Here is a 13,024-nt window from a genome sequence, read left to right on the forward strand (position 1 = left end):
AAGTGAATAAACAAGTTTAAATGGTCAGGAAAACCCTGATGTTAATTTGCTTGGTCATCAGCCAAGATATACCACTAACGCATAAATAAATGCAGATGCCACTATCCCAGAAGTAACTGCAGAAGTGCATAAAATGGTCATGGAGGAACGGCAACTAAAAATGAGTGAAACTGCTGAAGCCATAAGTATGTCATCTGAATGGCATATCACATTTTAACAGTTGAATTGAATATTAGAAAACTGTGTGCTAGATTGCTGCTGTGACTCTTAACACAAGATCAGAAATGCAACAGAATGGAAATGTATGAACTATGTTTGACCTCTTTTCAGAGCAACCAACATGGATTTTGTTCCTGTTTGTAACCACAGATGAATATTGGGTCCATTACAAAAAAAAAAAAAAAAAAAAAAAAAAAAAAAAAGAACATGATTCAACACCACTGAAGAAATCAAACTATTGTGTTTCTGTGGTCTCCTACAATGCTACCAATCCACATTGTCACACTGCTATGTCATTGCTCCAGCAGCGTAGGAACACTAGCAGAAGGCAGCTGAACTCCACCTGCCTGCAGAAAGCAGGCTAGATTTGAGGGCATGCACAAGAGGGTAGAGGCCACCACATAAAGGGATCTTTTGGTGTATCCGAAGCGCCATTTTCCTCAACCAATCTGAGCCCACATTGCCTGACCAATAGGTATCTAGTAGTCATCTACCAATTGGGTGTGACTGCCCTCACCCAGCAAGCAGCAGGCAGTTCTGTCTCTGCCAGCAGAAGCAGAAATTCACCAGCACCATGTCACCGCCCAGACTTGATGCTGTCCTTGCCATCTGGAACCAATGTGCATCGTGACCTTCTGCTCCAGCTGTGAAGTCTGAGGTGCAGACTCCTGGTATTGCTCATGAGATGGGATTTTAATTTTCTGCCTACTGTGCAATCTAAGAAGATAGCTACTTTTTTTGCAAGAGAACTTTTCAAAGGATAGTCTCACACAAATATTTATTTATGTTGTTTTCCTGAGAACTTTAAGTTGTCCAAGAAGTCTTCCCTTTATTGTCAAGAGGGATTTTTCCTATTTGTTTTGAAATGCCAACAGAGTGCAGAACTTACGTTTGTGAAGCAAATATGATTGTGTCAACGAATTGATTCATGAGTATAATCACTTACTTACTGGAAAATTGCCCCAAGTTGGGACTCCTCATTTTCATCACATCACTCTTCATTATCATCACATTACTGTTAAAGATAGGGCTCCTGTGTTATTGTCACTATTTCATTGGCAGGTGTGCCTATAGACCTTACCCATCTGATCCTCTTTCTGCTTCAGCAGATGTAGAGGGCCAACAGGGCTCTTCTGGTGAAGCTCATGGGTTGGCTGCACTTGTCACTGGAGGTTTCGAAGCACAGTGACACAACCCTCAACCCCAACCAGGAGTTCCAGCAGCCACTGCCTCCCTTCTGTGTGTTTGACCACAAAGTGGAGCCATGGTTGTGATACCTAATGCAGATGGAACAACATTTCCTCATCCAAAGACTGACAGGTGACACCCGGCAGAGCACTTATCATCAGAAAAAGCTAGCACCTTTGTATACCAGCTTATCCAACAGCTGCATCCTGAGGCTGGTCCAAACTCTGTTTTCTATGACCTTCTGAAGTCCAGTGTCTCTGACTGTTTTGATTCCAACGTTGATGTGGCTGCGGCCAACCACAGTTTTATTAATTGTCACAGTCTGTCTCGTGAATCTTATCAGCAGAGGATTATGCGATTCCGGGGACACTTTCATGATTGGCATTTCCAGTGTAAACATTCATGTTTCCTCCCTTGTGCATGAGGCTCTCCATCACAATTTACTCAAACTTAAGGCTACCTCCCTTGAGTCTGGCCTCCCTATTATTCTGGTATATTATCAGTGTAAGTGCACCGCATTATCCCTGCAGGATCTGGCAGTGGTCTTAGCCTCTAAGCTGCCTCGGAAGCCTTCTGCCTCCCTCAAACCCTCCCACAACATGGGCCAGAAGGGCGGGCATTGTGTGTATGCCCATCCTTCCTGCAGTTGATTTTTTATTGGCTGTCAGTGGCAGCAGTGTCATTTCTGAACACCAGATGTTTGGCACGTGGAAAGTCTAAGCACCAGTCCAAATTTTACCTTTCCATGGTGATGCCTGTTGATTGGGTGTCTCATGCCGCCCTCAAACCTGACGACTTTGGGGATTGCGATGCTCCACCGTCCCTTCCTCCCACAAATCAATGTCTCTCCCTGTTCTGCTTGATGGGATCCTGGGGCTTCTCCATACTGATACTGGGTCTTCTGCCACCATCACTGACTGGCCGATGTATAAGGCCCTGGGATTCCACACCCAGCTACCCAGTTTTAGCATCAAGCTCATTCCCATCAAGGATGCCCTCTCAGCACATTTTCAGTACAGGAACACAGCTATGAAAGGACACGTTCTGGTTGTTGGATTTTCCTGATACCTCTGACCTTCTCAACTTGGACCCTTTCTCTGCTCTGGGGCTGCAGATTTACAGTGCCATTTCTCATGTCAGTCAGATGAAGGTCAATTCCTGTGCCTCAGATTTGTTTACCAAGTACTCCAAAGTGTTTTCTGCACTCTCTTCTTTCTGGTGTCAAGGATTTTGAGAGCCAAGTCACACTTCTTCCACCAGCAGTTCCTAAGTTTTAGAAATCTTGGACCATTACTTTTGCACTACAAGACCATGTCTGACAGAAACTCAGCCATTTATGGGATGCTGATGTCCTTACTCCCATCTCCAACAGTTGCTGCGCTAGACCCCATTGTTCTTTTTGAGTAGCCCAATGAGGGATGCATGCAGGGGGACGGGGGGGGGGGGGGGAGGGAGGCAGTGGGGGCAGTTGCCCCTAGTGAGAATTCATTCAGTTTACGAATAAAAAAAATAACTTTAGGGCTCAGTTATGTATGATTTAAAAACACCTGTAAAATTACCACTAAAATAACCGGAAAATATCGATAAAATGGCGTAAAAATGATATAAAACATATGTAAACAGAATTACAGGATGAACTAGAGCAATGAAAAACTTTAAAGGAGGATCGAACTAAAATTAAAAAATGACGATAAATTTAAAAATTGTGTGTTTTTCTTTAAGAAATCTCATTCGTTGAAGATGTGAAAAATTGTTATATATCCGTCTTACAGCTATTACCTACGAAGTATCTTTATTTTTATTTCTACACCCACACATGGTAGAAATTAACAACAGGAAGTGAGGCAACAATGGAAATAATCACATGAACCAGCAGTTTAATGTTAACTTTTACAAATGCATTCTTGAGCAACAGTTAAGCATTTTTCCTGAAGGCACACCCATTGTTCGTTCTTTACATATTAAAAGAATCAGTTGTGCCATAAAGGGACACTAAACACAAATGTAAAAAAATGATATCTTACTTGAAAAATAATCTATGATACAGTATCTATATGAGAAAAAATACAAAATTAAAGATAGATACCTATAGCCGGAATATTCAAGATTTTAGTAACTTTAAACAATGCATATCTGATAAGGAAAGACCGTTTACATGTTAACGAACTCTGGGCATTACTAATAAGCTATAATGAAATAAAACAAATCTGCCAATCGGCAAACTACTACATGTGGACGTGGTCCCATTAAGAATGGTAGCCATGATGAGAGTTCCATCTCAAAAATGTTGACTTATAGGGTACTAAAATGTCACCCTCTCTGTTCCCACCTCACTAGGTACAAACCTCTTCATAACCCTCAACTGGCAACACAATACAGTTGCACAACAAAACACACTTGGCAAAATTTTATTCTTTCAAATTTCAAATAATGCTTAACAATTGTCACACGCTAATTTAAATTAGCGTATTGTATTATGTTCCTTTTCGTTTGCTGAAGAAGTGTTCGAGGGTACTGTGTGGCCACTAATATTGCTACTTGTCTGTAGAAGTAGGCAATATTCATCATTGGAACTACTGTCAACGAACATAATCCAGCAGGGTGTGGCGTGAGCTACCTTCATTTCTGGAACATTCTAGATGAGTCTTGCTATGTTCTAATAGGAACATTTCGCATAAATATTTCCACATCCATAGCAAGAAACTGCTCCAAACGATCGCACGAAATTCAGTCGTTGGCTTGTGGTCTAATGGACACCACACTGTTTCATTGTTGAACCAAAACCCCTCCCTCACTCCCACCACTGTGATATGATTTCAGCTTCTGTTCTTTAGTCATCGCTCAGCTAGGTTTGACATCGCATGGTGTTAAGGGTTGTGTAAATTCATTGTGAATTGTAAGTGGACAGTGGTTTGCATAGACGTTTGTGCATTGTGAATGTAAAAGCGCAGTGTATACAGTGGCAAAATGACAGATATACATAAGTTTTTTGTACCTCATAAGCGAATGAAAACTACAAATGAAAGTGGAGGTGTCAAAGAAGATACTGTCTATGATGAGGTATCATAGGAAAAGAGTGAGTCAAATGCAACCATCACTATTAAAAATTCCAGTTGTTGTGCTGATGGAGAAAATAAAGACAAAGCCAGTACCTCTGCTGGCTTCAAGTGCGTTGATGAAAAGGGTAGTAGTATCCTGGTCAGTATTCCTGATGACTGAAATTACATTGAGAAAAAGGATATTGACAATTGCCTAAAGTATAGGATTTTATTGAATCCATGGCAACCTGAAAAATGTTATAATTTTAAGAATGACATAGACAGCACAAAAAGAACATTTCAACCAGACTGGCTGTCATCATATCCATGGCTGGTCTATTCTAAAGCAGTTAAAGGTGCCCTCTGCAAGTTTTGTGTGCTTTTCTGCCCACGCATAACGCATGGTAGTCATCATGGTGCATTCATAAGCTGCCCATTCACAAATTTCAAAAAGTTCCATGAATGTACGAAAATGCATATGAATTCCAAGTGGCATAAAGATGCAATAGAAAAGTCAAATAATTTCATTAGTGTTGTGACAAACAAAACTAAAAGTGTGGAAGAACTCACCAACGACAATCTTGCGAAATTAGTACAAACTAATTGTGCAAAGTTAAAATCAATTGTTTCTTGTGTATTGTTTTGTGCATTACATGACTTACCTTTAAGAGGAAAAACAAATTCAAATGCTGTATTTGATGATTTGTTACAATTTAGAGTACAGTCAGGTGACAAAACACTAAAAATGCTACTTATGTTTCTCATAGAACCCAAAATGATTTAATTGATGTATGAGCTGAAGTACTAAGAAATGATTTGCTTAATACCATCAATAACAGCAAATCATTTTCAGTTTTGGCAGACAAAACAGTGGATATTGCAGGCACAGAACAACTTTCTCTTTCTGCACGTTGTTTTGACCATGTAACTAATGTTGTCAGAGAAGACTTCCTTGGATTTACACCATTAGCAAGGTTAGGTGTAAAACATATCTCCAACACAATAATATCTACTTTATCTGCTTGGGGTTTAAATATGGATAAAATGGTAGGACAAGGCTATGATGGGTGCAGTACGACGGCCGGTAAAATTGGCAGAGTACAGAAGATAATTGCTGAGAAATATCCCAAGGCTCACTTCTATTGTTGTGCTTGCCACAGACTTAATTTAGTTGTGAATGATTTGAACACCTTACCAGAGGTTAGCAATGCCATTGGTACTATCAAAGAAGGAATTTCTTTTTTCCGGGGGAGCACGCAAAGGAAAGTCCTAGTTGGGAACCTTCAAAAACTGTGTGAGACACGCTGGTCTGAGAAGCATAAGTCTATAAGGAAACTTAATGATAAGTTTTTAGAAATTGTTGAAGCATTAGCAATTTTACATAAAGAAGGAGATCGTGAAACTAGTCAGAAAGTCTGGCAACTTTACTGCACACTTACTTCTCCAACATTTATTCTTACATTAAAAGTCATAGCAAAATATTCAGCCAAACTAGAACCTGTCACCAATATCATACAATCAGTAAACATTAACTTGTTAGAAGTTTCAGAACACATTCAAGGAATTGTAAAAATGTTATTGGATGACAGAGAAAATGCGGAAGCCGAATTTGAAATGATAATGAAAAGTGCTGAAAGCAACTATAGTGCACTTGGAATAGATGTCACTGGCATTTGACAACTGTGAGTGTTGCACAACAAGTGCATCGTTCAAATCATCCATCAGTTTCTGTCACTGAGTACTACAGAAAATCTCTCTTTATTCCATATTTGGATTCCCTAGTCCAGTCCTTGCAAGAACAGTTTTCAGAAGATAACAAGGCATATTTTGAGATTTTCTGCTTGCACCCAAAGGTAATGAAATCCTAAAGCATCCTAGATATGAAAAGGATAATTGAAAATATCAAAAGATTTTATGGCGATCTTTTAGATAACTTCACTGAAGAAGCACGGACATGGATCAGTATGTGGAAATGCGATAAAGTAACTGAAGGAGATATTGCTGAATTAAGCCTGACTGATCTACTAGACAAAGCCAAATTCTTGCCCACTGTAGCTTCAGCCTTGAAGATAGCCCTTAGCTTACTGGCAACCAACTGCTCTGCGGAAAGATCGTTTAGGTACTTAATTACCACAGTAACATTTTTCTGGTTGTAATTACTTTATTAGAAAGACTTTGGAACAATTTCTTAAGTCAGATGAAACATTTCTTCTAATTATTTTTAAATATTGTTTGAAAGATTATCACAATAGAGTAATTGAAGAAGGTTACACTGTATGAATTAGTATAGGCCTACGTCATGTTTGTTTGCAGCACTCTCAGGAGTGTGAAAACGTGGCTGAGAACTACCATGGCAGATAATCGACTCAGTTGTTTGTGTATGGTGTCAGTTCATCGTGATAAGATAAAATCAGAGGAGGAGTCCTTTATCGAAAAAGTGGTAGGTTAGTTATGGGAAGGACCGGAGACAAATTCAATTTCTGTTTAAGTAATGCAGGTATGTGAGTAGTCAAGTTTTGCACATTATTAGTAACACAACCGATTTCCACAATCGTATGCCTTCTTTTGTTCTTAATATTAAATTTACAACAGTATTTCAAATGTTTGTAACAATAAAACAGCCACATCTTCCTTACAACCAAAGTTCACAAAATTTGTTAAGACATGAATCTGTTATGGGTTGTGGAAATTATTGTGTACATTTAGTTTTTACTTTACAAAATAGAAAGTAAAGCCTTTTTATCACTTTTCAGGGGACTAACAGAGAAAAGCGTAAATAGCAAGAAAATGTATTAAGGCAGGCGAAAATGAATGATTTATTCTTACTTAAAAAGATAGAATAATTTATTTTTACCTATTTAACAATCTGAAATTGTTATTATTTATTTTAAGCACCTATTAACATCTCTCAGCAGTGATGCACTTACTGACATGGTGTTGTGCCTCAAAAAGTGCATTTACGAGAGCAATTCAGAATATTCCCACAACATTAACTCTTAAAATGAGACACCTTAACAGCAAATGTGTGAGAAACAGCAATTCACCAAAACCGATGTGGCTGACACTAGGGCATCTGCCTGTAAGAATACAGCATAGCACATGAATCTAAACATTGCAGAGCTGCCAAATTTTATTTGGAAATGCGTTTCCAGTTTTATTTGTCTCCTCTCTTTGACCATGTGGAGTCGCCACACTGGTACCAAGTTTGAAACATTTGCCAGTTGCCATTTACTTCAGTATTGCAAGCGAGGGTATGCCATTAACCATCCAGGCATTTGATCGATATGGCATATTGTAGAGAGATGGTAACTAATAAGTGACTGATGATTAATGAGACAATGATGGCTTGTTTGTGATAGTTTTATAATAACTTAGAAATGAGGGGTCTCAATCCCTTAGGAGTCACAAGGGCCACCTGTGTTTCTAGACTTCGTTCCTATAATATATCCCGGATGTCCCAGTTTCCAAACATACAGGAAAGGTAAAAACTGATTTTCAGCATCTTGAAGGCCTGGTCAGACCCAACACCACAGTCTGCCTGTGCGGATCAGCCACGGCGGATGACCGGGGCAAAGAATGCCGGACAGGCAAAAACGGTTGCTGCTGCATCAGCTGTCACACCGTGGAAACGAACAGAACCTCATCACATAACAGCCTGCATGTGTAGCATGGTAACAAAGATCTGCCTCGTGCCGTTGCTGTCAAATGCACCAGCAAATGCAAACAGCTGCTCAGGGCTGCTGCGAATCTGTCTGTGTAGAAACTTGACGTAAGCCAGTGCGGCAAGCTGGCCAGAGTCGCGCTCTGTGTGACCGACACCTATATACAACAACGATGCGGTCTGGCCGTTGCCATTTCTGTTCAAGGCCACAGGTCAGACCGCCAGGCCACGCTCTTTCTGACCAGGTCTTTAAGGCCGGATGCACTCACAGCAGACATTTTCCGCCAGGTCAATTGACCGTCACCATTGTTAGAAGTCCAGTGTTTACACACACGGCAGTAAAATCACCGTCACCACCACACGAGTAAGCAGATTAAAGCCAATGTACTTTCATCATCAAACCCATTCATTTAATTTTAGTGTGTTACGTAAATTATTCATTGTTTTTAAACATACAGATTTGTTTGAAATGAACAAACAGTAAAATCTAAGTATTGTTATTATGTCAACTAATGAAAAGGAGAAGGAAAAACCAAATAATTTGGGATCATCATCCAATTAATTTAAGAAGAGGGGAGGATGGAGCTTTCTAAACATTGTTTGAAGGGAAGGATGACAAGATATCCTTCAGTTACTTCCGAATGTCAATTTTTGAGAGCAGGAAAACAAGTAGTTCAGAGAGAAAAAGCTTAGGACTGGATCAAACGAAAATGGCGGCAAAATGTACAGTCTGCTAATGTAAAATCAGGTTTTACTATAGTTATAATGTTAGGTTTTTTGTTCATAACTCTGGCATGGTACTAAAAGTGCATCAGTACTTCTAAATTCCATATAAGGGGAAAACATCTGGCTTACCACAAAACGACAAATGCTCTTCAGAGAACAACAGTAATTCAGTAAGCATGTTAGAATGTGTAGCCCTATTCCAAAATAGAGTTGTATCACATGAAAGAATCGTTCTTAGTTAGTACACTACGAAGCTGCACAACACTATTGTTAAGCGCATAAAAGAAGCTTTCACAGTAATGTAAGTGAGTTTGACCAGGTTTACACAGTTGAGTGTAGTGAACCATTTTTTTCTGGACTGTTAATTTAAATCCAACTGCATTCACTGCATGAGCAGTGTTTTTAAGCACTTAAACAATTATTAGTGGTAAGAAAACAATTTACTGGCAGAATACATGTCAGAAACACATCTGCAGCATTTTCAGTGTCATGGTTCACTCGTAGTCAGTAGTGGACTCTTACCCTATCCCCTGAGCTAAGGAGATTTTGTCTCAACTGGGTGCTAGCAAGATTTATGCAAAAACTGATCTTTGTGACACATACCTGGAAATTCCCTTGGAGGCAGCCTCCAGGACATTTTGGTTATCAATATCCCGTTTGGTCTTTTTCAATACAATCAGCTCCCCTTCAGTATCATCAGTGCTTTAGTAATTTTCCAGCAGTATCTTGAACAACTGTTGCTATATGTTACCCAGGCTGCCAACTACTTGGACAATATCCTGGTTACTGGTGCCTTTGCCTACGACTTCTTACACAATCTGAATCTTTTGTTTGCAGTGTCTGGTCATGTGGGTCTCCATTGTAACAAGGACAAGCGTGACCTGTTAGTGCAATGAGTGGAATATCTTGGCCACACCCTAAGTGCTTGGCCGGCCGGAGTGGCCGTGCTGTTCTAGGCGCTACAGTCTGGAACCGAGGGACCACTATGGTCGCAGGTTTGAATCCTGTCTCGGGCATGGATGTGTGTGATGTCCTTAGATTAGTTAGGTTTAAGTAGTTCTAAGTTCTAGGGGACTGATGACCTCCCTGTGCTTTGCCACAAGATTCACCTCGAATCTGTCTTGGGTCATTTCATTCTCCAAGCAACTGCCGTTGCAGAGCCTCTTCTTCACTTCCTCTGAATGAATGTCCAGTGCCTCTGGTCCCCTGAGTGTGGCAGGATGTTATGCTTATTAAAACAAGTGCTCTTCAAGCTCACCTGCCTTATGACATATGATAACTGTGTACACTCACTGCTGATACCTCAGTTATGGTGTGGGAGCTGTTCTTTTCCAAGTGATCAATGAGGTGGTGCAGCTGATTGCCTTTGTCTTTGAAACTAGTCTCTGAAACTATTTTGCCCAGTGTAATTATGGCCAAATCAAAAAATAAGCACTGGCCATTATTTTTGGGTTCTGAAAGTCCAATGATTATGTCTATGGGCGCCCATGTACCCTCAGTATGTACCAGAAGCCCCTGTTGCCCTTCCTCTGGGTTTCAGCACCACACAGCCCACTGCCTCCAACACTGTGCCCTGTCCCTCTCTGTCTATTCCTATATGACAATTTTGTGCTCCACCCTCCAACATACCAATGCTGACCTCCTTTCCCGGCTTTCACTAGGAGAGGTCCCAGTGTTCAATACTGATCCTGAAGTCTGTTGCCACCGTGACCGCTGTTGCTGCCGACATTGCACAGCTACTCCTGGATGTCAACCTTGTCTGACTCCACACTGCAGACAATCCAGTCTTCCACATCTCTTCCAGCACATCTGGCAAAGTTGGCCACTCAACCCTAAGGCTGTGGCACACCCAGATCTTCAGGTGTTCTGGGATCAATGACAGGACCTCTCTTCCTGGGACAGCATTGTCCTGCTCCAGGGAGACAACAACTGCACTTGGACGGTTATTTGGCGGCTCTCTGCAACCGCATCCTCCGGTTGCTCCACAGAGGACACTGGTGGACTGTTCTTACCTAGTGACTGGCTCACCATCATGTCTACGAGGCACAGATTCTACTATTAGAGATTTGGTCACTGCTTGCTACACGTGCCAGAGTTGGTGAGGGCCCCACCTCAGCATTACTTAACATGGCCTTCCACTGCCATTCCTTGGTCCCACTTTCATCTGGACTTTGAATACCCCATCCTTTAGTCTATGTGGCTTACCATCATGCATGCTGGGTCCTGCTTTCTGTTTGTGGTCTGCATGTCTTCCAATTTCTCTTCCCACGCCATTTGGGCAATTACCCAGATTTTCACACTAGAGGGCCTCCATGTATCTGTTGTCACTGATAATGGGCTTCAGCTAACTTCCTCTGAATTTTCTGCCTTCTGTGCTGCTCACAGCATTGCATTAATTCCCATTGTGCCTTTCCACCTTGCCTCTAATGGCACTGCTGAGCATTTTCTGCAGACTTTTAAATTTCAAATGTCTAAACTACACAAGTACCACTCCTCTCATGAGAATCTTCATCTTTTTTCTCAGATCATACTGAGGCACTCTGATGGAGGGCTCCTCTCTGGCAGAGTGGCCCCATGGTTGCCCTCTCCACTCTTCTCTGTCCATCCTCCACCAGACAGACCATCCCCCTCTCCTCTTCTTCCCACCAACATTGTTTGTCTCCCAGGGACCTGATGTGGGATATGAATTTTTTCTGTGGCTAGCTCCAGTGGCTGACAACCACTGTTTCCCATCTTATGAGGCAAGCTATGCTTCTCATCACACTCCTCGAGTGCTCCCAACTCTTACAGCACATCAACCAATACTGCGCCTGCCATGGTTTTTGGTCTCCAACAGACTCTGCCATTCCGCTCTGTGTTTTGGATACAAAGGACTCTGAGTAGCTTGCTACTCACCCAGCAGATGTGTTGCTTCCACCTTCCAGTGTGCCCAGCCAGACGATGCCTCCATTCGTGGATGTCAACACACCAGCAACCCCTACCTCGCCCTGTGTCAATGCTCCTGGCAGCGATGATGCCGTTGTTTCTCACTCCAGTCCCTGCCCCTCTTGGTCTTTCTCGAGAATTGGGGAGGGTATGACCAGGTGAAATTCAGATTCGAAAAGGAGTTGAGGTTATGGAGGAAATTAAGGAGTGTTTCTTCACCATGAGTCCAGACCACAAAGATGTCATCTGTAAACCTATACCAGGCCAGGGGAAGCAGCTGTTGGGTCTTCAGGAAAGCCTCTTCCATGCGGCCCATGAAGAGGTTAGCATAGGACGGAGCCATCCTGGTTCCCATGGCCATTCCCCTGATTTGTTTGTAGGTCTGGCCTTCAAAGGTGAAGTAATTATGGGTTAGGATGAAGTTGGTAAGTGTGATAAGGGACGAGGTTTTTGGAAGATCTTCGGGTGGGCGTTGGGAGAGATAGTGCTCAAGGGCAGAGAGACCATGGGTATGTGGGATGTTTGTGTAAAGGGATGTAGCATCTATGGTGACAAGAAAGGTTTCAGGTGGGAGAGGAGTGAGAATGGATTTGAGGCGTTCTAGGAAGTGGTTTGCGTCTTTGATGTAGGATGGGAGTGTGCGGGTGATAGGTTGGAGGTGTTGGTCTACCAGAGCTAAGATACGTTCTGTTGGGGCTTTGAAGCCTGCTACAATGGGACGGCCAGGATGGTTCTGTTTGTGGATTTTGGGTAATAGGTAGAAGGTAGGAGTACAGGGCTCAGGTGGAGTGAGTAAGTCTATGGAAGCCGTTGTGAGGCCTTGTGAGGGACCTTGGATTTTTAGGATTTTCTGCAGCTCAGTCTGGATGGAGGGAATGGGATCCTGGGTAACACCTTTGTAGGTTGAGGTGTCGGAGAGTTGACGCAGTCCTTCTGCCACATACTCCACACGGTCAAGTACCACAGTTGTGGAGCCTTTATCCGCCGGGAGGATGACAATAGAGCGGTCTGTTTTCAGCTCCTTAATGGCACGGGATTCAGCTGGGGTGATGTTGGGGGTTGTCGGGATGTTCTTCAAGAAGGACTGGGAGGCAACGCTGGATGTGAGGAATTCCTGAAATGTCTGCAAGGGATGGTTTTGGGGGAGGGGAGGAGGATACCTTTGAGAAGGCGGTCGGAACTGTTCCAGACAGGGTTCAACACTGGGTCTAGTATTTGGGGGCTGTGTTTGGGCAGTGAAGTGATATTTCCAGTTGAGGTTCCGGGT

At 42.2% G+C, this 13,024-nt stretch overlaps 1 protein-coding gene across 1 annotated transcript; it reads left to right on the plus strand.

The window, feature by feature from the left end:
• The first annotated feature begins 4,374 nt into the window (after nt 1-4,374).
• LOC126460268 (52 kDa repressor of the inhibitor of the protein kinase-like) lies at nt 4,375-6,313 on the plus strand. Its single transcript, XM_050095909.1, has 4 exons — nt 4,375-4,467; nt 4,717-4,999; nt 5,299-6,114; nt 6,228-6,313. The coding sequence occupies exons 1-4, from the start codon at nt 4,375-4,377 to the stop codon at nt 6,311-6,313; spliced, it is 1,278 nt and encodes a 425-aa protein (XP_049951866.1).
• The last annotated feature ends 6,711 nt before the right edge of the window (nt 6,314-13,024 follow it).

This window comes from Schistocerca serialis, chromosome 1, assembly GCF_023864345.2.
Source record: "Schistocerca serialis cubense isolate TAMUIC-IGC-003099 chromosome 1, iqSchSeri2.2, whole genome shotgun sequence".
NCBI classification, from domain to species: domain Eukaryota; kingdom Metazoa; phylum Arthropoda; class Insecta; order Orthoptera; family Acrididae; genus Schistocerca; species Schistocerca serialis.